At 38.3% G+C, this 23,553-nt stretch overlaps 1 protein-coding gene across 4 annotated transcripts in view; it reads right to left on the bottom strand.

Moving 5' to 3' along the window:
• Positions 1–23,553, bottom strand: part of LOC103382776 (voltage-dependent calcium channel subunit alpha-2/delta-1-like) — an 88,409-nt gene that overhangs the window by 35,037 nt on the left and 29,819 nt on the right. For all 4 annotated transcript variants that reach the window (XM_025057575.1, XM_008315679.3, XM_025057574.1 and 1 more), the window contains 11 exons: positions 14,874–14,933; positions 13,844–13,879; positions 13,005–13,119; positions 6,357–6,488; positions 6,085–6,154; positions 5,520–5,570; positions 4,385–4,484; positions 1,284–1,442; positions 798–902; positions 630–708; positions 285–334 (listed from right to left, as the gene is read on the bottom strand). In XM_025057575.1, coding sequence (XP_024913343.1) covers positions 285–334; positions 630–708; positions 798–902; positions 1,284–1,442; positions 4,385–4,484; positions 5,520–5,570; positions 6,085–6,154; positions 6,357–6,488; positions 13,005–13,119; positions 13,844–13,879; positions 14,874–14,933 — 957 coding nt within the window. The remainder of the gene's footprint in view (positions 1–284; positions 335–629; positions 709–797; positions 903–1,283; positions 1,443–4,384; positions 4,485–5,519; positions 5,571–6,084; positions 6,155–6,356; positions 6,489–13,004; positions 13,120–13,843; positions 13,880–14,873; positions 14,934–23,553) is intronic.

Genomic DNA, 23,553 nt, shown 5'->3' with positions numbered 1-23,553 from the left:
GTCTTTATTAAATGCTTTTTAAGCTCCCGCGGGCCACACAAAATGGCTTGGTGGGCCGCATTTGGCCCCCGGGCCTTGAGTTTGACACGTATGATTTAGACCATTAACAGTTTCAAAATCTACCACTGTATACTTTATATATTTTTATATGGAATTATTATTAAATGTCGCGTTGCAAGAGCAGCTGTCAAATTTTGTCTTAGCCAATTACACATTTACCTCACCCGTGTGTCGTAAACAACAACCTCACAATGTCGCTGCATCTGATGTTTACACTAACTCACCTGTGTGTTGAGTCTAATGGCACCGATGGAAGGAATCTCGTAGTAATAGCCTGAGAGAAAAGGATCATAAAGTCATTTTTGTATTCATTTTTGAAAGATGACAAAAATATCTTTTATTAAATCTAAAGAAGTATCAATTTTATTGGTCATTGCATTTTAACAGACACATGTAAACACACACAGTCTGATCCCAATGCCACCAGGCCAGTGGGGTGTGGTTATTGTTAAAGAAAAACATTGATCAGATTTTTCATAATATTTGCCAATAAAAAAATCAGGAATTTTTCCAGCAACTGTCTCAACACGAGAAATTATTATAAATTCATTGAATCCACCTTCTCTCACCTTTGTTTGCACAGGCCATCCACTGTATTGGTCCCTTGTCGTAGTTGTGTTGACCTACTGAAAATGTGAAGATGCGAACCTGTAAAAGTTTTTGAGGAAAATTATTATTATGAATACAAAACAGAGCAAGAAATGGATTTGTTTTTTCAAATGTGAGGATATTCCTACCGCTTGTTTTGGGTTGTACTTCTGAAAGATCTCCTCTGCTCTTTCCTCTCCACCGTCAGTGAAGAGCATGATGATCTTGTTGCAGTTTGCTCTGGAGACGTTCATCTAAAAAAAAAAAACCCCAAATAGCTTACTAAAGTAATTGTTTATTATTATTAGTTTTCTTTTGAGGAAAAAAAAGATAGAAAGAAAAGAATAAAAGAAAGGAAATGCACCGATTACAAAAAATATTGTACGATGAATAACCGCAATGTCTATAAATCGCCACAAGAGGTCAACATACACTCACTATTCAAGACCCCAGAAACTCGTTTTTTTTGTGGGCAGTGTCTCGTCAAGATTGAACTACAAATAAAAAACTAACCTACATGAAAATATGTCTTTGATCAAGGGGATTTTAAATACAATCATTACCCAAATTAATACTTGTTAATTAATACTCCACACCACACATGACACTGACTGATATTCCACACCAGAAGTTACCTGTGCGAGCTGCTCGAAGGCCAACTCAAAACCACCCTTGTAGTTGGTCATGCCCTTGGCCACGATGTCCTTCACGGCGTCCTGGAGGATCCTCTTGTTGCGAACGTTAGCCTGCACCAGGTTCTGGAAACACGCTGCATACGAGGCCTTTTCATTGAACTGAGGGGGGAAACAGGTAAGGAGGGATGATGGGAAATGGTAGGTAGACATGACCTGCACATATCTTCTGTTCAATATGTGACCACTGGTCCCTTGGCTGCAGAGTCACGAAGTGTCCCTTTAAACTCTCAATAACATTTAAAGAGAGATCATATGATTTCATAAGGAAATAAATGAATTAGTGACAAATGATATTGAAGAAAAGCAAATCTGCTTTAGTAACACAGTTGGCCTCAGTGATGTAACATTTGCTAACGCGCTAATGAAATCATATTTTAATCAAATCTGCACAGACCGAAGGGAACTATAGAAGGACAGAAGGAAAGGAAGGAAGGACGTGAAGACGGTGGTATAAGGAGGAGAAGAAGAAACACAAAACATTTTAGTTACTGCATAAGCCTCAGGTCTAGACAGACACAAATAGAGACGTTAAATTAGCTTCAGAGGAATCAGAAAATGCTTGAATTGGAGACAGAGATAAAATCCTGATCATTTAAACTATGCATAAATCAAAGTTCACACGTAGATATTCACAGGGGAAGCAGGGATGTTAGCATTGTGTACATGACCCAAAGTTAGTCGCGAATATAAGTGATTAAAACAAGTTCCACTGAAGTAAGGTTCCAGTTTCCTCATTAACATATCCTTATAAGCTTTGTGTTAACGTTCTTCATTCTTTGCTAACCTTTGTTGGGTCTGAAAAGACGTTAGTCATCTGTTTAGCAAATTGTAGCTGCTGGCAACCAGCTAAGCATTTCTCAGGCTACGCTGAGCTAGCTCATGCTAATTTTAACTGTTATCTTGTGATAAGTGAATTAATATTGTGACTCACTTTGCAAAGCTATTATTGTGACATTAAGTTATCCTTTGGCCATTTTTTTTAATTATAGCAAATTTATTTTACCCATTTCTGATAACACAGAAACAGGTGATTGTAAACCTAACTTTAATAGCTATTTATTTGCTAATATGTTAATGCTGTTAGCCCATTGTTCAGCTTTCTTTAACGTACATCGAATATGTGGCTTACAAATTATGTAAGTAAAACTTTTTCTAATAATTTAGGATTTTTCTGTACTGGATAACTCTGGACGTAAGTGATTTTGTTCCTTTTTTTTACACGACTTTTGAAATATTCAGAGAGAATCCATACTTCTCAGAATATCTGCCATATTTATACAAGTGTCAACATATAGGTTCAATTCAAAACATACTGGATGAAACTTTGGGGCAAAAAAACCAACAACTAACTACAACACAGATACAAAACACTGGATTTTCACTTGGATATGAAGAGAAATATACACTATAACTTGACCTATTTTAAAAAGTATACATAGCACATACATAATATACAGTACTTACAGTATAAATACCATAATAACGCATGAATAATCTTGATTTACTGAGTTTGATGGCACCGATATAGTTTAAACGCTGCTGTCTGATTCAATTAAATTCAAAAGCCTTTTTTTTCTCGGCTGATTTGAAAGCTCCAAAAAAACCCCATAAAGAACAGCTTTATCACAGGCAGTAAAAGGAAATGTAATGAATGGTTAGTGAGGAAAGAAATCCAGATACGTAATTCATATTCCAACCTGACAAAGAAAAATCAGAGTGCAACTGAGAGATGGAGTATTCAAACATGACGTACCCTGCAGCCAAAAATGCAATTTAAGATTGACATTAATGAATAAAGAGCTAATCCATTAGAAAATAAATAAATAATGTCATGTGAACTACACAGAATAAGAGAAAAGCAGTGAAAAGGGTGAGGGAACGATTAACAATGTTAGAAGCTTGTTAAACAACAGACGTCATCAGCATAAAAAGGTATTTTTGGAATTTCATTGCAACAAACAATAGACAGAATGTGAGCTTAGACAGTCTGGAGATCATTAAAGACTACAGGGGGAAATAGTTTAGATCAGCGCAGGTCATTTAAAATACAGGCAACGCATTTTATTTGTGTAAAACTTTTACTACAGAGCAGGTCTCCTTGCTAAGCGTCAACTCAACTTTTACGCCAAGTGTGCTAAGGCGATAATGTCGTTTATCAGGGTATTTATTTCTAGAATGATAACACATAGTGACAAGTAAGTTCATTGCTCACTGTCTCCCCCTGTGGGCTGGTGCAATTCCAAAATTAGCAATGCCAGCAATAAATGATTAAAGTATTTATTTTTTAAAAAAACAGGTTTTTAATGCTTTTAACGTTGACCTTTTTGTCACCTCTTTTATTGTTGCTTCAGTACAGACTACCACATTTTAAACTCTTATTTCTGTTTTTCCTTGGTAAAAAACTTTAATGGGCCTCACAGGACCAGTCTCGGCTAAACCAAATGATGGCTCAGGGTCTGGCAGAATTTCTATATGGCAAACAAGGAGATGTGCCATTTCATCCCAGTGATTCAGAGAAAAGTGTGATGAAGCCACAAACAGCCGTTCGTCAAACTCTCTCTCTCTCTGCGATACATGGGTCGCTCTGATGCTCCTGAGATATTGCGCTCATACATAAACACATACAGTACGTACGCCTGCACATATATACTGTAAATATACCCAATGGAACAATCTGAGTCAGATGGATGAGTAACCCAGCAGGCCATGCATCTATGCACACATGCAGCCACACTAAAGATCCACCCATGTGTCACTTTAAAGGTCAGTGCCATCTTTAAAGTGATGACTCAATCCGCAGGAGTGTGGCTACTAAAATGGAAAAGGCACAAATAATCCTGCCACCATTTAGCAGAGGTGCACCTGGGAATTCAATGTTAGGTGAAAGCAAGGGCGATTTTTGGTTCAACGTCACAGGAAACAATCAGTGCACGTCGTCATTTAAAGCTAACGGCCTTCAGCTGACGGTGTCAGACAGTAAATACGTGAACTAATCCGGTCATTTTTGTCAAAGTCATGGGAGTAGCCGTGTGAATACTCACAGACACCACGTTGACGAAGTCATCATCAGACAGCGTCTCCAGCATCTTGCTAACGGACGTGCGAATGAGTTTGAGCGTGAGACCTGAAACACTGCCACTCCTGTAAAAAAGAAGAACTGTTCTTACTGACCAGAACTAAAATGACCATGCAGATTACAGTGGTGTGTGTAAAGAGTGTGTCTTGTTCTTTCTTTGTCAATTAAGCAAAATAAATCTGATTTTGAGGACGGCACTCATGTTGTTTTGCTGTTAGCAAGATAGCTGTTTTGGAAAAATAATTACATTTACTATCTACTAATAATATAAAATGATGCACCAGCCATGATATTTTAACACAGTAAGGCTAAATTTGGTCCTTTCCACAGAGGCCAAAGAGCCACATGTGGCTCACGAGCCATAGGTTGCTAATCCCCGGTTGTAGATACTTAACACCATGTGAGTACATCTGACAGTAAATCTCCTAAAATAGTTTCCAAAATTTTAAAGAACAATCTTTGGATCCTCATTGGAAAATGTGTTTTTGTTTTTTTTTATGTTTCTCAAATCATACTGCATTCTTTAGAATTTCAAACGAGGTTAAAATGCAACCCTGAAGTTTTACAGAGCCTCCTCACACAAGTGAGTGTTATAAAACTATCAGGTTCTTTTTTTGGTTAACCATAAATCACTAAACTGATTAAAACACCACAGCGTCACAGCAGCCAGCATCTGCTGCACCGTAGTGACACGCAGTCGACAGTGAATAGAACTGGGTGAGTCATCACCGAGCACCGCTACAATATGAAAATGTCAGTGAATAAAAGTGCTAACGGGTGAAGGTTGGTGTTTTATTAGAAGACAAAAAAAAAACCCAACAGTTCAGTCTGACCGAGACATTCTGGTGTGTGGGACTGTTGTCAGTACAGTACAGTACACTGTGAACGCAGTTGTGTGGGACTGTTGTCAGTACAGTACACTGTGAACGCAGCCGAAATGAACTACTGGTCACACGTTTGTTAGAATAAACAAGTAAATAAAGGTTGAGGCGTGTGGGTCACAGCTGTCACTGTTGATGGTTTCACATCTTGACTTAGTCACCTGGACTATTTGACTATTAAAGGCACTGTTTTTGATGAATCATGAGGACATCACTTACGCGTCCACCAAGATCAGCATGTCCTTGGGTGACGCAGCTCCCTGAATGTACCTGGTGAGTAATAACAGACACATTAAGAGATACAAAAAAAAAAATGTCAAGATGATTATTGGAGAAGAAAAATAAAAATTGAAAAAATAAAACATAAAAAATTGGCTTGACTGTATGTCATAATGTCGTACTAGAAAATAATAATAATAATAATAATAATAATAACAATAATAATAACAATAATAATAATAATAATAATAATAATAATAATAATAATAATAATAATAATAATAATAATAATAATGATGATGTAATAATAAATAAATGTAATAATGATCACTGTAGAGATATTCTATAACAGCTTGGATTAAGCCAAAATATTTTTTTAAAGTTGGTAAAAATGGAGGCATTTGAATAAAAATGACCAAACTACATGCTAACATGCTAAAATTGCTAAATTTATTTAAATCAGACAAAACATAAAAATTGCCAAAGCATAACTAAGTGCTAGCCTAAAACTAGCCAAAAGTAAACTAAAAATATTCCCAAATTAGCTGCATGGTTGTGCACTCACCAAGGTCTCCTGCGTACATCATAGAGGTCGATCTTATTAGCCGAGTTGCTAACGTCCATCCAAGGGGATGCTGGGAGTTCAAGAGGAGAAAAAAAACTGTCTCATCTTTTCATTTGCCTTGTACTTCTTTACAGAAGTATTTTCAACATCAAAGTTCACAGAGAAACGTACTTTAAAGTTAGGAGTGAACAAGGTTTTAACAAAATCACCAATGTGACCAAATTAATCACAGTTCATGAGTTCGATCAGTTGCCTTCCTGGGGGCTTCTTACCTGGGTAGTACCGCGCCAGTCCGGTGGCAGAACCAAACACCTGCCAGAGAAGAGACGGATCGTCCGCTTTATTTTTCCGGAAAACTTCATCCAAGGCTTCTGTCCAGTTCAGCTCATTTAGAATGATGGTAGCTGCAAAACAAACGACGAGTGTCAAAAGTATTCTTTTATACCATATTACCAAATATCTTAAACTATAAGTCTTTGATTATATGTTACACACTCACAACTGAAGGACCTTAATATAAAGACTTCCTTCAAAAACACATATAGAACGCGACCAAAAGGAGCTAGCCACACTACAAAATTTAAACGGCCTGTGGACTACTTCTGGCCCATAAACCCCCCAAATTGGGTTAGTCAAACTAGATGTCAATAATGGTTTAATTTAGCTCTTGATGAGTTTTTTAAAAAGTTTCTTTACTTGTTAATTGGGATTAATTAAGTGGGAGCTTATATTCAGGTGCGCTCAATAGTCCGGAAATTACGGTAACTGATGGCACAGAGGCAGCAGAGCGAGACCTCTGCTTTAGAACAACCACAGACCACCCTTTTTCATAGACACCCACACAGGTCAAGTGCTAATAATGTGTGTCCCACAGACGTTAGCTCAGACCTACACCAACCTTGTACCTCAGTTGTCTGAGTTAACCCAGCTGGTTCTTCCTCCCTCTTCCCCACAGCTCCATTCTCATTTGTCGTAGTATTACAGAAAGAGTTTAGGCCCCGGCTTTGAACGACTCTCTGTGGTATCGTGAGGACAAAGCGTGTCCCAATGATAAGTGGCGACAATTTGTTCAAGCCTGATCTCCCTCCTCCCCGAGGACGAGCCATAATGGATTTGTCCTGCTGATTTCTCTGACACCAGGGTAACAAGACCTCACACAGAAAACCTTGGTGTTCACATTAAAGCAGTCCACAACACTGGAAGTCAACGCACTAACCAACCACCAAGTGATTTGTGCGAAGACATGATGAGCACATGAGGAAGGATGTGTCTTTTTTACGGGTTTCTTTATGTGAAATTGACAGACCCATTAAACGTACGTCTCTCGCAGGAGGAATTCTGGGGCAAACACACACTCACAAACAGGGTCGTGTCAGGCACCACAGCGGAGCTTGGGGCAACAATAATAAATATGTGGCGAGGCAGAATCTTCTCATCTGAGTCAGTCAAACACCGGAACAAATCACAGCTTCAGTGTAAACAGATCCATCTCTGTGGAGAAGATGCTGCCGACGCTGACTTGAGGACATGATGAAAAACAGAAATAAGCAGCGTGTATCACCACAGCACCGTAGGAATGAGTCAGTGTTGTCTGTCATGCAAAGAACCTTGAGTAAAAAGCTATGAAAAATATGTGGTTAATAAATATTTTTAATCAATGTGTTTTTGGCCCCTTGACGTGTGTTTCAAAGTTAGTAAGTAAGTTAGCTTGGGAAGTTGTTTGGCTATTTGTGTTTTGACAAACTCTAGGGGTCAACTTAAAAACTACAAGACAAATATCGGCTGCTATTTATGTTCAAGCGAATGTATATATATATATATATATTTGTCTTGATTGATCCATTTTTTTCACATATATATTATACATTGCCTTTAGAGAGATTGTAAATTAGCACATAGCTAAGTTAGCCATGTTATGCTAACTTATGTAAATAGTGGTGTTTGTAAAATACTTTTTAGCATACTATTAGCTAATTGTTTGGCCAATTATGTTTCCCCTAATAGTACGGCTATGCTAACATTAAACTAGTCTAATTGCTACTAAGTTTTGTTTCATTTTTGTTAGCATTTAGCTATAACTGGTTAAAGGCAAACACATTCCTGTATGTGGATTTAATTCTAGTTTTTTTAATCATTTACTTTTACTTTAATCTATTTTTATAACAGTTTGGTGCCTTTTGACTTATATGGGTTTGTTTTTTTGGTTTTTTTTGTAGCTATTTTTGTTTTTTGTTACAGCAAAAACATAATTTTCCCCAGACATTTCTGAAGAATTTGTTAACATTAATGTCTAAAGAAATAACAAACATTCCAATCAGTCAGATTAATACTAAGTCACATTACGTGGTGAGGTGAAGGACTGTACTGTGATTAATACTGCACATCGAGATTCAAATATCCATACGAAACTGCAGTTAAATTCTCATTAATTAAAAGTTTGAATTTCTCCACATTCGCAAAACAATACCTCAGTTAATTATCTGCATATTTTTAGCAGTGCAGAAGGGTAAGACTCACACAGCCATCAATCCAAATATCACACTGTTGACAAGTGAAGAAATTGGAGGCAATGAATGATTCATGGGTCAGGAGGGCATGGAGATGAATATGGAGGAGAAGTCGGCGAACATTCCCTGTAAGGCATGTAAATGTTTTCAAAACAAATGGAGCAGGATCTCGACAGTGAACAATGAGAGTGATGGGGATGTGAGGTGACGCAACGCCGGGCGAAGGCCTGCGGTGTTGGCTGTCATCAGCCTGCAGGCGGAGAGAAAAACTCACAGAGCATTTGTACGTAATTACATGCTGTTGGTTACAGTGATGAGAGCCTGCAATCATCCTATCAGAAGGAGCTCTTCAGCTCAATGATGCTGCTCAGCTCACAGCTGACTGGCACTGGTGGATGTGCAGACAGCAGCTGCAAAAGCAGGGGTGGGCAAACGTTTCTTAAGATCCAAGGTCCAAGATCTTAAGGGTCCAGATTTCAGAAGGTTGATGTCACGCAGTCAGAAAAATCAAACATCATCAACTGGATGCATTAATGCAGTGATCGTCAACTGGAGGCCCGCGGGCCGAATCTAGCCCACTGAACAGTCCAATCCGGACAAATATAGGATTCTAAAATGTTGAGGATCAAAGAGAAAATATTGTGTGGTCGCGACTATTAAAGCAACTGATAAAAACACCAACTGAGCAATAACCTGTCCTCCCACAAAACCACGGAGAACACGCCAAGTCCTCACCACTCTGATTGGAACATCTTAGGGAAGCATCCAGTGTGTCACCAGAACAGAGATCACAGATGTGAGGGCAGTGTTAAAGGAGTGAGATGACGATAGCTTACAGTTTGGCAGCCAGTTCTGCAAATAAACCGGGAAACGTGTCAAGGAGAAGAAAAAAAAAATCAATTTGTACACTATGAGCTTTGCCACAGGGGCAGTGACTTCAGCGACTCCGACACAAAAACACACACGCAGTGTCACAGCGTCTCTGATCAACGCAGCGTGTGCATGTTCCAGGCTGACAGGTGCCAGATGGAGTCGCTGCCAGTGGGCATCAGGAGCCCCTCCCGGGGCGTGACTCGCCCCCTCCTATCAAAACCTATCAAAACAAAATGAGTGACAGGCCGCATGAGATGTAAGACCTCATCATCACCATTGTTTTTTTTCTGTCTTCCTGAACTGACACACAACTTTAAAGTGCAGATTAGAGATTACAGTTATTGTTTATATTACCCCCCCCCCCAAGAAGATTTCAATCAGCAGAACTAAAGTGATGACCAAAGTAGGAAAATGTCTCTCCAACACTTGATGAAGAGACGATGAAGGCCAAAGACTTAAAGGCTGCAAAAGAACAGGAGAGAGGAGAAAACGATTGGGGGAAAAAGGAGGACAAAGAAGGGAGTGGTTCCAATGAAAGTCAAACCTAATTGCTGAAAAAGAGGCGGATGACACACATCTCTCCTTCAGAAATCGGTAAAAGCCACAAGGACGCCTGTCTTGTCTAGACAAAGTGTCCCCTAATCAAGTTACCAGGCCTTCCTTCCATAAAACAAGATAGAAGACCAGGGCGTGTCCACATGAGCGTGTGTCTCCCTTACAAAAACACACACACTTGAATACACATCGCCATGGCAACCTTGGCAGTGCCGGCCGGCCCGGATGGCATCAATGTGGCAGCTCATCCTCGGAAACAGACAGGAAAAGTGCAAAGGTGAGAAAGGCGTTGCGAGGCTGACGACACCTGTAGAGCTTCATTAGCTGCTGCTCCAGTGACCAACGACTGGACAGGAAACAGAAAAGTCCTTATTCCTGTTGGAGCGCTGTCTCAGCTTTTTATCTCATGTTTAAGAATTCAAGTTTGACAATTACAACGATATTCAAGGCCCATAGTGTCAAACATAAATCCGTCCCTAAATGAGAGTACTCCACCAGAGGGCACTCCAAGCTCAGCTTAACTTTTTAGCAATGCAAGTTTTTGTGCAAGAAAATTCTCACAAAGTTGATAATAATTTACGCATGATGTCACACGTGTTTGTCAGACTCAAATGAATACAAAACATCGGTTGAAATGATCAACTTTGGCCAAATATGCTCTGACCAATGAGGGTCAACTGTCACATAACTGTGTCACATAATATAAAACTGACTGAGATTTTTAAAAATATTTTAAGTTACAAGCCATAACAAGTACACACCTGAACAACAAAAAGAAAAGGAACAAGAAAACAGAAAAATAGAGTAAAGAATTTAATGAAAAATAAATATAAAACTCAACCGGGCTGTGTATTTTGCACACGTTAAATACATTATCATAATAAAATATAAATTGTAATTTTGTGTTTTTTCCTCATCAAGCAACTGCATGGACTTGTTGCAAGAGTTCAACTAAAAAGAAAAAAAGATAACATATAACAGTACGTCTTCCCTCTCCTTCATTTATAAGTACTGCTTGTAAAAATAACCCTGTGCACTCGGCAGGGACAAAAATGTCTCTGCCTCATTTATCGTCCAACTCGTGTGGACGAGCTGGCTCACTGTATAAGGACACTGCAGTCACATGACCCAGCCTCCTGCATTTAGCTGTGAGGACCATTAGTGGAATTGATATGGATGGTTTTATCAACGCCAAAGAAGCTATTAGCTTCTGCTGCACGCCAGTGAATGAGAACATTTATTAAAATGTTTTCACATTAAAGTCACGGTCGATAAGTCACATGTGGGACTTTGCCGGCACGTTAGAGATATACTTCTCATAATAATAGGAAAAAAAAAACAAGTTAGCAGGGAAGCTAACTTTTTGCTAACTTCTCGTCTATTTAAAGTTGAGTCAATTTTCAAATTCTTTTGGAGGTAAAGTATAAAAACAGTGTTATGAGCCTTCAATTTTTGTCTACTAACTAAATATATTTATAAAAACAGTGTTATGAGCCTTCAATGTTTGTCTACTAACTAAATATATAGTTGATATATTTATGAAATTAATTTAATAAACAAACTAGTAGCTAACCTTTTTAACAGAGGTGGCCATTTTGAATCAGATATTTTACTTCGGCCAAGCGTAAACTAAATATTTTTGTACTCCACTGATTACTGACTTGAATATCTAACATTCCACAACATGGTTTTTAACCAGTAGAGTCCGCTGTATCACTTACTTTTTTATCTTAGTTCACTTAGTTTTAACTAGCATGTTAGCATTTGTTCCTTTGCTAAATGTATTTAATCCATGGTCATATATTTTGCTGTGAAGTATTTGTGACACAATAAGGATGTAAATTATCAATTGAAAGTTGTCTAAAAATACATTGACCATATGTTTATACAGTAGTATTATGGTATAACTTAATATGAGGAAGCTAAGAAAACTATTAACAACTATTAATAAACTATTAACAAGCCGCTTGTCATACATTAGCATAACAACTGTGTAATAGCTAAAGTAAACACTTAGCAACTAGCCCACAACATAAAATCACTATCACTTCTAGTTCTGTGAAGACAGCAGGGTCAGCACTGAAAGAGAGAGAAAGCAGCAGTTGATACCCCGGGTGAAAAGGAGGTGCTGGGGTAAACTGGTCATTGGCTCATGGGCATTGGTGCTATATTCAGACCAGGAGGGCAATGGTTCGGAATGAAACTGTCTGCACTGCAGATACTGCTGGCAGAGCTGGGTCAACATCACTGGAACGTGAAGTAGTTACTGGACTTACTGACGACAGCACTAATGTTAACTGAAGAGCCAGTAGAAAAGACAGTGTGTATAAACTGTTTACATACTCACAAAACTCTTTACTTTAGGGCAGTGCCCCCCCCCCCCACCTTGGGGACAGAAATGTTTTCAAGACTCCCCCGCGAATTGAAATGCTATTGAGAACCTGGCAACATGTATATTTTTATCTGTACAAACCACTGTATGAGGTGCTGCCACCTAGTGACTGGAGGCTTGTTATCATTCGAGCATTACAGCAGTGGTACACTTATGTCCAGTGTTCCATATTCCATTGGAAGTCCCTCACAGGCGTCCACAGCGCCCCCCCACTTCTGACCCCACACCACGTCAGCTCCAGCCTACTGCTGTACCTACTGGCTCTGTAGGTGCAGCACTTCAGAAAAACACCACTGGAGTGGTTTGGTTTCCAGAAGAACAATCTCGCCTGAGGTGTTTCCTCCGTTGACTGTTGGAGAACGATGGCATTTCCCCTCTGATAGCTTCCTTCACTCCTCTTTCGAGAGGAGGTTTTCAAGTAGGTGTAACAAAGATAGGAGCTGGAGTCCATCCCAGCAGTCATTGCTGGGCCACATTCACACTTCTGTTTAGACCCAGGGCCAGTTTAGAGTGATAACCTGATTCCGATGGTGTAAACTTCTAATATAGACCTTACAAGTATAGAAATGTGATTTTTGTGTGTTCTAACTTACAGCCTTCGTATATATCCGTAGGGATGTGGACAGCCGTGGTGTTGTAGGAGACAAGTCTCTTGAAGTCAGGGTCTATTTGAAAATCCTCGGGAACATATCGTTCTGTCTGGTTAACCTGCAGAAAAGACACAAATGTTTCCTTAAATGAGAAACCAATGGTTTCTTTTTACTTTGGGGAGGCGTCAGATGGACGTAGAGCATGTCCACCCTCACAAAGTCCTGTCATTTCAGCAGTGGGAGATAGAGTTGAGGAATTAATTTAAAACTCTAAAAACTTGGACAGTGAAAAAGACTCAGAGAAAGAGACATGTGGCAGAACTGTCAGTCAAACCCACAGTGACATAAATGTCCTCTGCACTTCTCCACTGGGACAGTGAAACAGAATTAGAAGCAGATCTCTGGTTATCAAAGCAGACAGATGACGTCCGAAGACAGGGACAGAGTTCAGAGACTGACGCATACTTGTGTGGGAACTGAGTGAAGAGCCCAAAACGTTTGGTTGGATACTGCTTTTAAATACTGGATCTATCTGAATCCCCACGAACTGTACTGTAAATGAACCCAAACTCTCTTTAACCTTAAAGGAACACCAGGTTGAACGTACATACTAGCTTCACATAGTGGATAGCATATATGGGCTACGTTGTTACAAAGTGGGCCACCGACAATTACCAACTGCCTGACAAATTTGTTTGGGTTCACACCCAAAAGGATCCCAATCAAACTCCAGCTAGATTTTATATGGATCCATAACACAAATGTTAGCTGGAAGATAAGATAATTCACTTGTCTCAGAGTGAGTGAAAATATCACCAGAGTGAAATTAAAATTGTACTTACTTCATCTTTGGCATTGTAGTAAACAATTTTGTCCGCCTGCAAGATAAAAATAACAATAAATAATAAAAGAAAATAACAATAACAATAAAAGAAAATATGTCAACATTTCAGACCTGAGGCAGGAACTGTTTTAACATTGTGTCAGCTGGTGTTTACTGTTAATTGTGGTCAGCGCTTCACAAATAAAATCTTTAAGTCATAAAAGACCAAGCTATGAAATCTGTCTTGGTTACATCTGGAGACATAGAAAATAATTAAATTATGTAAAAAAAAAAAAACATGGTTCCATAAATGCACTCGATGAGAACTCTTGACAATTAGGGTTTTTTGAACATATATATATATATATATACATATATATTTATATATGTTATATGTTGATAAATATTTTATATATTTGTCTATATATTTTTATACATATATACTCAACTATATATAGTGTATATATTATATGTACATATATATCAATAAATACATATATTTATATATATGTTCATATATATTTTATATATTTGCCTATATATTTTATACTGTATATATTATATATACATATACATACATATATATATATATACACATTTGTCACTTGTTACATGTTAAATTGCTTCGGTGTCTTTTACACACTGTAAATAAAGGGGGAAGTAATTTTGCAATTTGCATTCATCATGAAAACTTGGAGCCTGAAGACAACAGCGTGGGCAGTGAAGTAAACTGTCCGTGCAGCCAGACGAACTGCACTTCCAGTTGTCAACCGGAGCCAGTAATGAGTCAAAGTAATGAAATGATATTGTTCATATCATTTGCTGTGTTTTCTCCTCCAATGTCCCTGATAAGCCTGCGTGTCGTTACTGCCAATTATGCGAAATAATGATATTCAATCTGGCATGAAGTCATTACAGCCCGAGTGTCACTGTAATGAGATTTGCCACTGAATTATTATTAAGCGTGGCGGATAATGACTATCACGGTTTCTTCCTTGAACTGCGCGTGCTGCAGCCAGGGGTAAATGCTCTCGGTATCAGACACTCACCTCACTGTCGTCCCTCCAGGAGTGCTCCTTCTGAAACTTCTCTGCTTCACTGGCCAGCTTCTGTGAGCAAAGACGGACAAACATGGACGAGTTGGTTAATGTGGACTATCTATAAGTGTAGTATATTGGAGTAAACTGCTGTATTTTATATGTACTTTGGACAAAAGTACATCTTTAGAAAATGTGCAGTATCCCGTCTAGTCTTGACCGTTCGGTTGTGGAGGAACAGTCGGCAGAAATCTTTGTGCAAAGGACGGAAACCACTGCCGAATGTGCATGAGAAATAAGGGAATTTTGCAAATAAAACGACTTTGCAAAAAAACATTAGAAATGTTATGCAATGTTTTGTGACTTAAGCATCATAAGCATCATAAACAAATATTTATAATGAGGATATATTAGAAGTCAGGTCACGTGGTACGCCGTCTGTTGGGTGATCCTGAGCTCCGGCCTTGATTGACAGGCTTGATTTTTGTGGTCAATAGACATTGATCCAACCTGAACGTCAGAGGATGAGAGAATCCTGCACAGGTTACTGTCAGTGCAGCAGTAGAATACCTTAATTGTCTCGCCAGATTGGCATCTGTGTCACAGTGTGGCGCTATAATTAGACACACACACCTTTTCCATCTTCTGTCAGACCTGCTCCTGATGACTACAGCGGGTTAATGGGATTATAATGAGCTCCAGCTTTAATCTGAACCCGGTCCAGAAAATGCTTTCTACTATTAATTTCCCATGGGAAATATCAAATTCCAAACCCAGTTCTTTCCGTGAAAAGTCCAACACAAAAAGAAGAGTTATTGGAGGAAAGGATTCGATTAGTTTATGCTACAAAACAAAAGAAAGTACAAAGTATTGAATATCAGGAACAGAGCTGAACTAAATCGGATCATTAACAGCTTTTTGGCGAGAACTCAGACACAACAACAGCTCAATATCATTCTACATTTGGATAAAAACTGCTGCATCATCACAATGATTTAAATCAGGGGTCGGGGAGAAACTGACCTGATATTTCAGAAACGGTAGTTGTTGTATTTTCATAATTGAATACTGTAGATATTTTCAATTCTTAAATGACCAGCTAAGACAATTCAATGAATAAAAAAAAAAGAAATGTGCTATTTATTTTCAATTCTTAAATGACCAGCTAACACAATTCAATGAATAAAAAAAAAAAGAAATGTGCTATTGACAGTCATGGGCCAGACGTGGGTTTTTATTGGGCCAGAAATTGCCCCCGGGCCTTATGTTTGATACCCCTGATTTAAATAATGAACATGGCTTTATTCAGTAAAGCACCTCCAGACAACACCATGTCAACCTCATTATCATCAATATATAATTTTATCAAAAAAGCTAAAGCAAACAAAATAAAATATTACAGCGTCCATGAATACACATTTCTGCAGCAGTGAAGCAAGAAAGCAAGAACGCCTCCCAACATCTTAATCAATTGGCTCTGAGGCAACATTTTAATAATGGACTCCCCCCTCCTGCAGATCTGGCTCCCAATCACTCATTTTGCCTGTGGAGCGCCTATAGGCACAAATGAGTCCCTGAACTCCCGGCTTCTTCTGCCTCTGCCATACATTATAGGACAGAAAAATGTATTACAGTAAGGTTGATTCTTCTGCTTTAAAGAAATTGGGTCGTTTTAGGGAGAGCATTCGCAGGAGTTCATAGGTTTTCCGGAAGCTAATGCCTTGACTGTGTGCTCATAAAATATATGTGGCACTTAAAGAAAACTGTAACGTTTCAAGTCAAATCGTTTTTTCTCTCTGTCACTGCAAAACAACTGTGGTCTTGTTAGTTTTTTTTTATTTTTTTATTTTCCAAATACGATCCAATATGCAGAGCCATCACATATATATTGGAGCTTTCAGAAGCTGGTAGCCACCAAGCCACCTAATGAGACCTAATGGGAAGATTCTATCAGTTCCCAGTCAGATCATTACTGCTGCCGTGAAATACTGAGGGGTATATGTTGCAATCAATCTTAATAAACTATCCATGCGATGGATTTGGTTATGAAATCCATCGTTGTGAATGTACTCTGAAAGCATGCCTTAAAGTGGAGGCATTAAAACAACAAGACTGGAGGATTGTTGTTCACACAGGAGCAGCTTAATGTTTAATATACCTTATTATTTGCAGATGCTGTTTGTTATTGTTAATATTAATATGAGTTGTTTGATGCAACCCCAGAAGATATGGTTAAAAAACCATTTTTTAAAAATCAATATGGTGTTGGTTAAATTGTGTTTTGGCTAAAAAATAACTCAAAGGCAACAATGGTTTTGAAAACCTTGCTAATACTTGGATAAAATAATAATAAAACAAAACAAAAAACAAAAGAGTTTGAAGGAGGAGTTGAATATTAATAATAATAACAATACAAGTAATATGAAGAGACTTTTTAGAACCAAAACAACTTCCTTTAGTGAAAGATTAGCAAACCCTACAGGAATGACTGAAAAAGAAATATATAAAGCTAAAAAAAATAGCTAGTGCAAAACAAATCTCCTTCAAGGTTTCTGTACTTTTAACCTGCAAACAATTCAAAGAAAACACAGCTCAAATGTCCAAGGTTAGCCAAATAGGCTAATGGTAGCTCGATGCTACATATACAGTAGCTGTGAATTAACTATAAGCCATACACCCATTAATTAGCTGAAAATAATTGAAACATCAAAGACCCTATGCTAACGCTGGCATGAACAAAGCAAACATATCTGCATCATAAATTAGCCAAGCACGTTGCTAAAGAATTAGCCACAAGCAGGTTGTGCTTCACTATTTTAGCTCACAAATTGTGAGGAAAATATGTTAGAAAAAAAAAAAAGTAAAAGTTTACCATCCATCCATCATCGTCTACTTATCCATTACCAGGTCGCGGGGGTAAAAGTATAAAATAAACTTTTTCCGTTTTCAAATTTAGTCCAATGTACATAAATAAACAGTGTACAGCCCAAAACAGTCATTATTGAAACGTTAGCATCTGTCATTTATAAATGTGCCACACAGATAAATATATTCCATCTACAAACATCAATACAGTAGAAGAAATGTACTGTCTAAACTTTTTTTTTTTTAAAAAGGCTGCCGAACAAAAATAATACATATGTGCTGTAAATAATCAGAATAAATTAGTAAAGAAGCCAAAAATGAAATGGACTTGTTAATGAGCTGGCAGGAATTTTTCTGATGTCAGCACACTGGTCCAGAATGACTAATGAGAGCACATCGCTGAGGTGCTGCTAATGAGGAGGATCTATTCCTGCTCTGTGCCGTGGAGCCTAAACTTCCCTAAATATACTGTAAATAAACAGGAGTACTACAGGTACATGTTTACTTTGGGGACAGATGTTAAATACAGTTGTCAGATTTCAATGTTTGTTTGTTTTTTAATTAAACTACACAAGCAACACTGACACTGCAGTACTTTCCACAGTACTTTGGTCTCATTCTCAGAATGATATTGTTGTTGTTAGCTTATCCATTAGCCTCTAAACAAAAGGTAAAGAATTGAGTCTGGAACAACTAAAGCTCAATATAATAAACACATGTGAGAAATTCAATTTGAAATAAAACAAAATGTGCTATTACTATATGTTATATGGTGTATATATGTATCTATATGTATGTGTTCAATTTGAAATAAAACAAAATGTGCTTGCCTTGCTAATACATGGATAAAATAATAATAAAAACAAAACAAAAAAAACAAAAGAGTTTGAAGGAGGAGTTGAATATTAATAATAATAACAATACAATTCATATGAAGAGACTTTTTAGAACCAAAACAACTTCCTTTAGTGAATGAATTGTCAAAGATTAGCAAACTCTACAGGAATGACTGAAAAAGAAATATGTAAAGCTAAAAAAATAGCTAGTGCAAAACAAATCTCCTTCAAGGTTTCTGTACTTTTAACCTGCAAACAATTCAAAGAAAATGCAGCTCACGGGCCAAATATAATTACCCTGCGGTCCAGATTTGGCCCCCGAGCCTGAGTTTGACACTTGTGACCTAGAGCATTAACTTCAAAAAATACAATTTGGCCATTTTCAAATCAAAACAACTGGTCTAACTATGGATAGATGTAGAGGAAACATGATACAGTGGGAGGTCCGCTGTAATAAACATAAGGTCACCGACAAAGTAGTGCACGCCCGCCTGGAGTCCCTCATAAACAAACACACAGAGATTAACTGAACAAATAGACACTGTCTCTCTCATGGTCTCTGTCTTCTATCGCATATATTCCTGGCATCAGTGTTGAAGCATCCAGCCCTGCCAGGACAGATCACACACACACACACACACACACCAACACACACACCTGCCACATCACTGATGTGTGGAAAAGCACAGGAGAGCAGAGGAAACATGAGCATCTGCTGTTGTGACTGGCAGCACTTTAGTCAGATCTATCCTCCTCAGCCTGTGGGGAGCCAGGAGGAGGAGGGAGGAGGACGGAGGCGGAGAAGGATGGCGAGAGCGGGGCCATCCTACAGCAGAAAGCCCGAGTTGACAGGTTAACCCCGGTCCTTCCGACAGGAAACGAGCGATACTGATATAAAAGCGTGCAGGAAGTGATTTGTTAGAAGAGACTGGCAGACAGTAAGTGTTTTGCCATCCACTACGGCTCAGACTGTTTTGACAGCTCATCTCTCCTGCAGGAAAGCCTTTCAGCCGATTGCACTGTCTGCCTGCCAGCTGGCTGCAGGTGAGGCCAATTACAGCTGTGGCGCACACACCTGAGGCCACACACTGATCGGACTGAGGAGAGTCTCTTTGTTAACTCTGGTTCTGGCTCCAAAGATCACTCTTAAATGAAGATAAGACTCACTTGGCCTGGTCCATTAGCTCAAGGCTTTCCAAAACCCTTTTCAAGGGTGGCCAAATTCAATAATGTAAAATACTCGGAGGCCGACTACTCCCTCTGTAGTACACTTAAATCTTTAGTTAAGGCTTCGTTCAAAAGCAGTGCCTTCCAACCATTGTATTTGTTGCATGATATTTTTATGAATGTATTTATATTGGTAATGAATCAACATTAGAATCTATTGGATTGGTTGAGATTTTAGCTTTTGTTTGGAGTGTATACACCATCCAAAAGTATTACAGTAAGAAAGTAAATCTAGGTCAAACAGAGAGTCAGGACAGTTACTGGCCTCCAAATTAGCACAGATGCTAAAAATGCACAGATTTATTAATTTAGCTTTATTTAACCAAGTTGTATTTTTGGTCAATTTTTAACTATATTTAGCTACATTTTGGCTAGTCCTAGGCTTTTTACTTCAAGTTTTGCACTGACTGTGGGATGAATCAGTAATATTGACAACCTAAGCTAATCATGGTTGACATTTAACTGTGTTGTATATACTTTACTTGGTCGATACACAACACAATATCTATGTCACAATACAATAGGCTTAGACTGCTGGGGGTAAATCCCATTGTGATCTAATTCTTGGCTGAGATTCAACTGTTACCAATTGATCCTAAAACCAATTGCAGTATCGCAGTACTTTTTGTAGATAGTATGCAGTAACTTTCACCTATCCATGTCTGACTGATGATGTTGTAAAGTTAAAGGAAATATTTACTCCTAAAGCTGCTGAGAAACAGACATTGATTATGGCTGATCAATATCAATATAGTAAATAACCTGCTAATAATATTTGACTGCTGAGCCTGAAATGCATTGTGGGGTTTCTGCAGCATCACCATCAAAAATATCGCATGTGATGATATCGCATATTGGACTAAAAGTGCGCACACGGGAAATCGCACGGGGGGGAAAGTGTTTTCATATCATTTGAAAACTTAATAAAATAGAATGAGTGAGAAGCATAATGAGAAAGAGGACGGGTTAGTGTGTGTGTGTGTGTGTGTGTGTGTCTACACTGTGTGATCAGGGCTTTAACAGCAGCGTCTAATGACTCACAGCATGTCATGCAGCGTCGGTTTAATAACGCACTTGCAGACACTGGAGATCACTGGCTCCTCTGTAATTACGCACCACTACAGAAGAGCTCTATTCAAAGTGCCGAGCGCTCCAGCTCCCCTCTTTTTAAGACGATTTAATGAAAATGAGAGCGAGTGAAGAGACAGTTTGTGTAATAGATGGTGCCACAGTCTTGGAAAAAAGGGGGAAAAAAAGTGACCAATGATAAAAAACAATGGACAATGAGCTGATCTTCTCAGTACTAACCAGGCAGAGGAGGTGCTCACTGACTTCAGAAAACAGGAGGACAATGTCAGTCAAATGATCAATACATGAGTGGGAGCTTGGTGTGGACCTCCCCTGAGACCTGACATTTAAACAATGACATGTTGGTACAGAAGATCCCAGCTGAGTCACTCGGTAAATGCTGGCTTCTCACAGAGACTTCTCACCGACTTCTACCCAGAAAGTATTTGCTGCGCTGAGACAGAAGTGTGGTTCAACAGCTGCAACTGCAACTCAGAGGAAAGTAAAGAAAAGTATTTGCTGCGCTGAGACAGAAGTTTGGTTCAACAGCTGCAACTCAGAGGAAAGTAAAGGCCTGCAGCGGATGATCGAGACTGGAGAGAAGATCTTCAGTGACCTTCTCACATCCTTCGATTAAATCAACTCAGCCCAGGTAGAATGCGGAGCTAATAAGATCAGGTCTGGCAATCTTCACCCTGGAGCGACCCACAGATGATGTCACGAGGACGAGGACAGAATGTTAAAAAAAAAAAAAAAACTGCCTCTACCCCAGGGATAAAAAAAAAAAGGTCTGCTGAAAACCTGAACCATCAACCACACACTTTACTACTCCTTGTTTTTTCATAGAATTAGATGAAGAAAAAAAAGGAGCAGATGAATAATGAGAAGTAGTAATAGAAGGTAGTCGACGATAAAGTAGAAGCACTTATTTATAAGTCGCATCGGAGTATAGGTCTAGGTAGTCGACGATAAAGTAGAAGCACTGTATAGTATAGGTCACACCAGTCAGCTACAGTGCCCTCTAGCAGCTGTCAGTGTGAAAATAACAAAAATGTAAAATTTTCAGTGGTACAGGAGTAACAGATACTGGTACACAAGCCTAGAGTGCCCTCTAGGGGCTGTCGGTGAGAAAATAAAAAAAACATGAAATTATATATTTTAATATAAAAGTCGCACCTCAGTATAAGCCGCAAACCCAACCAAAGGATGAAAAAAAATGCGACTTATTGTCCGGAAAATACAGTAGTAGCAGAAATAGTAGAAGTAAAAAGTATTAGCTAGATGGTATAACATGGTGTTATTTAAGTATATATCATCATATCATCTGCATATACTGCGACTTCCCTTCTAAACTGTAGCCACGTACTGTACAACAGCCAGACAGAAGTATCTGTCAGTAAAGTAGCGGTGCAGAGACTGAGTCGATGATCACTTTGGGATGGAGAAATCTGTTTAGGATGCCCATGTTGCCTAGTGACCGGGGTGTCATGGTTACACGCAGCACCCTCGACGGCCAAAAACTATGGAAGGAAACACGAGAACCTGAAGACATTTTTTCATCACCGCCGTTTTCCTTGACACTAACAAGCGTCTGTACACCAGTGCCAACAGCCCACTCCAAACACTTGATAATTGCAATTTCCTGTCGATGAAGAGTTTCACGCTGGGAGACACAACAGGCCAAGTCTGGGAAACAACTGTTGTTTTGTTTGGATTTTTGTTTTTTTTTTTTTATCTCCAAAATGATGATCAGTGGCTGTGGCTCAGTCACTGATGCTGGAGGAGCCAGAGACTCTTGGATTTGTTGCCAAAATACCACCACAAGTTTGGAGCTGAATTAGCCCTCAGTAATAAATAACCCCCGGCTGCTCTTCACATTAGAGTTCAATCATAAAATGGTCAAAGTGCGGCCATAATTTAATTATACAAAGAGAGATTTAGTGGCGCCATTTGACTAAATATCATCATGTGAGAAACATTTATTTTCCTGACGTTATACACACACACACACACACACACACACACTCTAATACAATTAATATAGAAGCCATATATTAATAGGCCACAGTTTTTTAATATAAAACAATGGCAGCAAGTTAATAAATATCTGAACATTTTCATTTAAATTTCCATTAAGGTGACATGTTTAATGGACATTTCAATTTTATAAAAATAAGGCTTTAGGAAAAGTAACAAAATATTATATAAATATATATATATATATGTTATAACTGTAACTATGGCTGTGTTCAGAAAATAAATAAACAAATCAACAAAAGCTAACAGTCTATTTATGATAGTCATTAAGTATCTGAAAAAATATACAGTGGACCCCCGAGCTACGAGCTTCTCGAAATACGAGTACTCCATGAGTCTGCAACTATTGCAAATTTGATGATGATGATGATGATTGTAATGATGAAAAAGTCATGAGTTTAACTTTAGTGTTGAATAAAAAAAATTTAAATTAAAATTAATAATCCTTCTCCTACACTTGGGGTCCAACACTATCGCGCTAACTGTCCCTCACTTGGTTATTTTACCCATTATTTTTTTAACAATAATAAAATGTTTTCTTAATTATTATTATTTTATATTATCAATATATCTGTTTATATCTATGTTTTTGATGATTAGACAGGGGTGGATTTTCATTTAATTAATTAAGAGTATTTTTTTATTATTTCTGGAGGGCT

Source organism: Cynoglossus semilaevis, chromosome 8 (genome assembly GCF_000523025.1).
Source record: "Cynoglossus semilaevis isolate Cse_v1.0 chromosome 8, Cse_v1.0, whole genome shotgun sequence".
NCBI classification, from domain to species: Eukaryota; Metazoa; Chordata; class Actinopteri; order Pleuronectiformes; family Cynoglossidae; genus Cynoglossus; species Cynoglossus semilaevis.
This window is presented reverse-complemented; position numbering and strand designations above follow the sequence as displayed.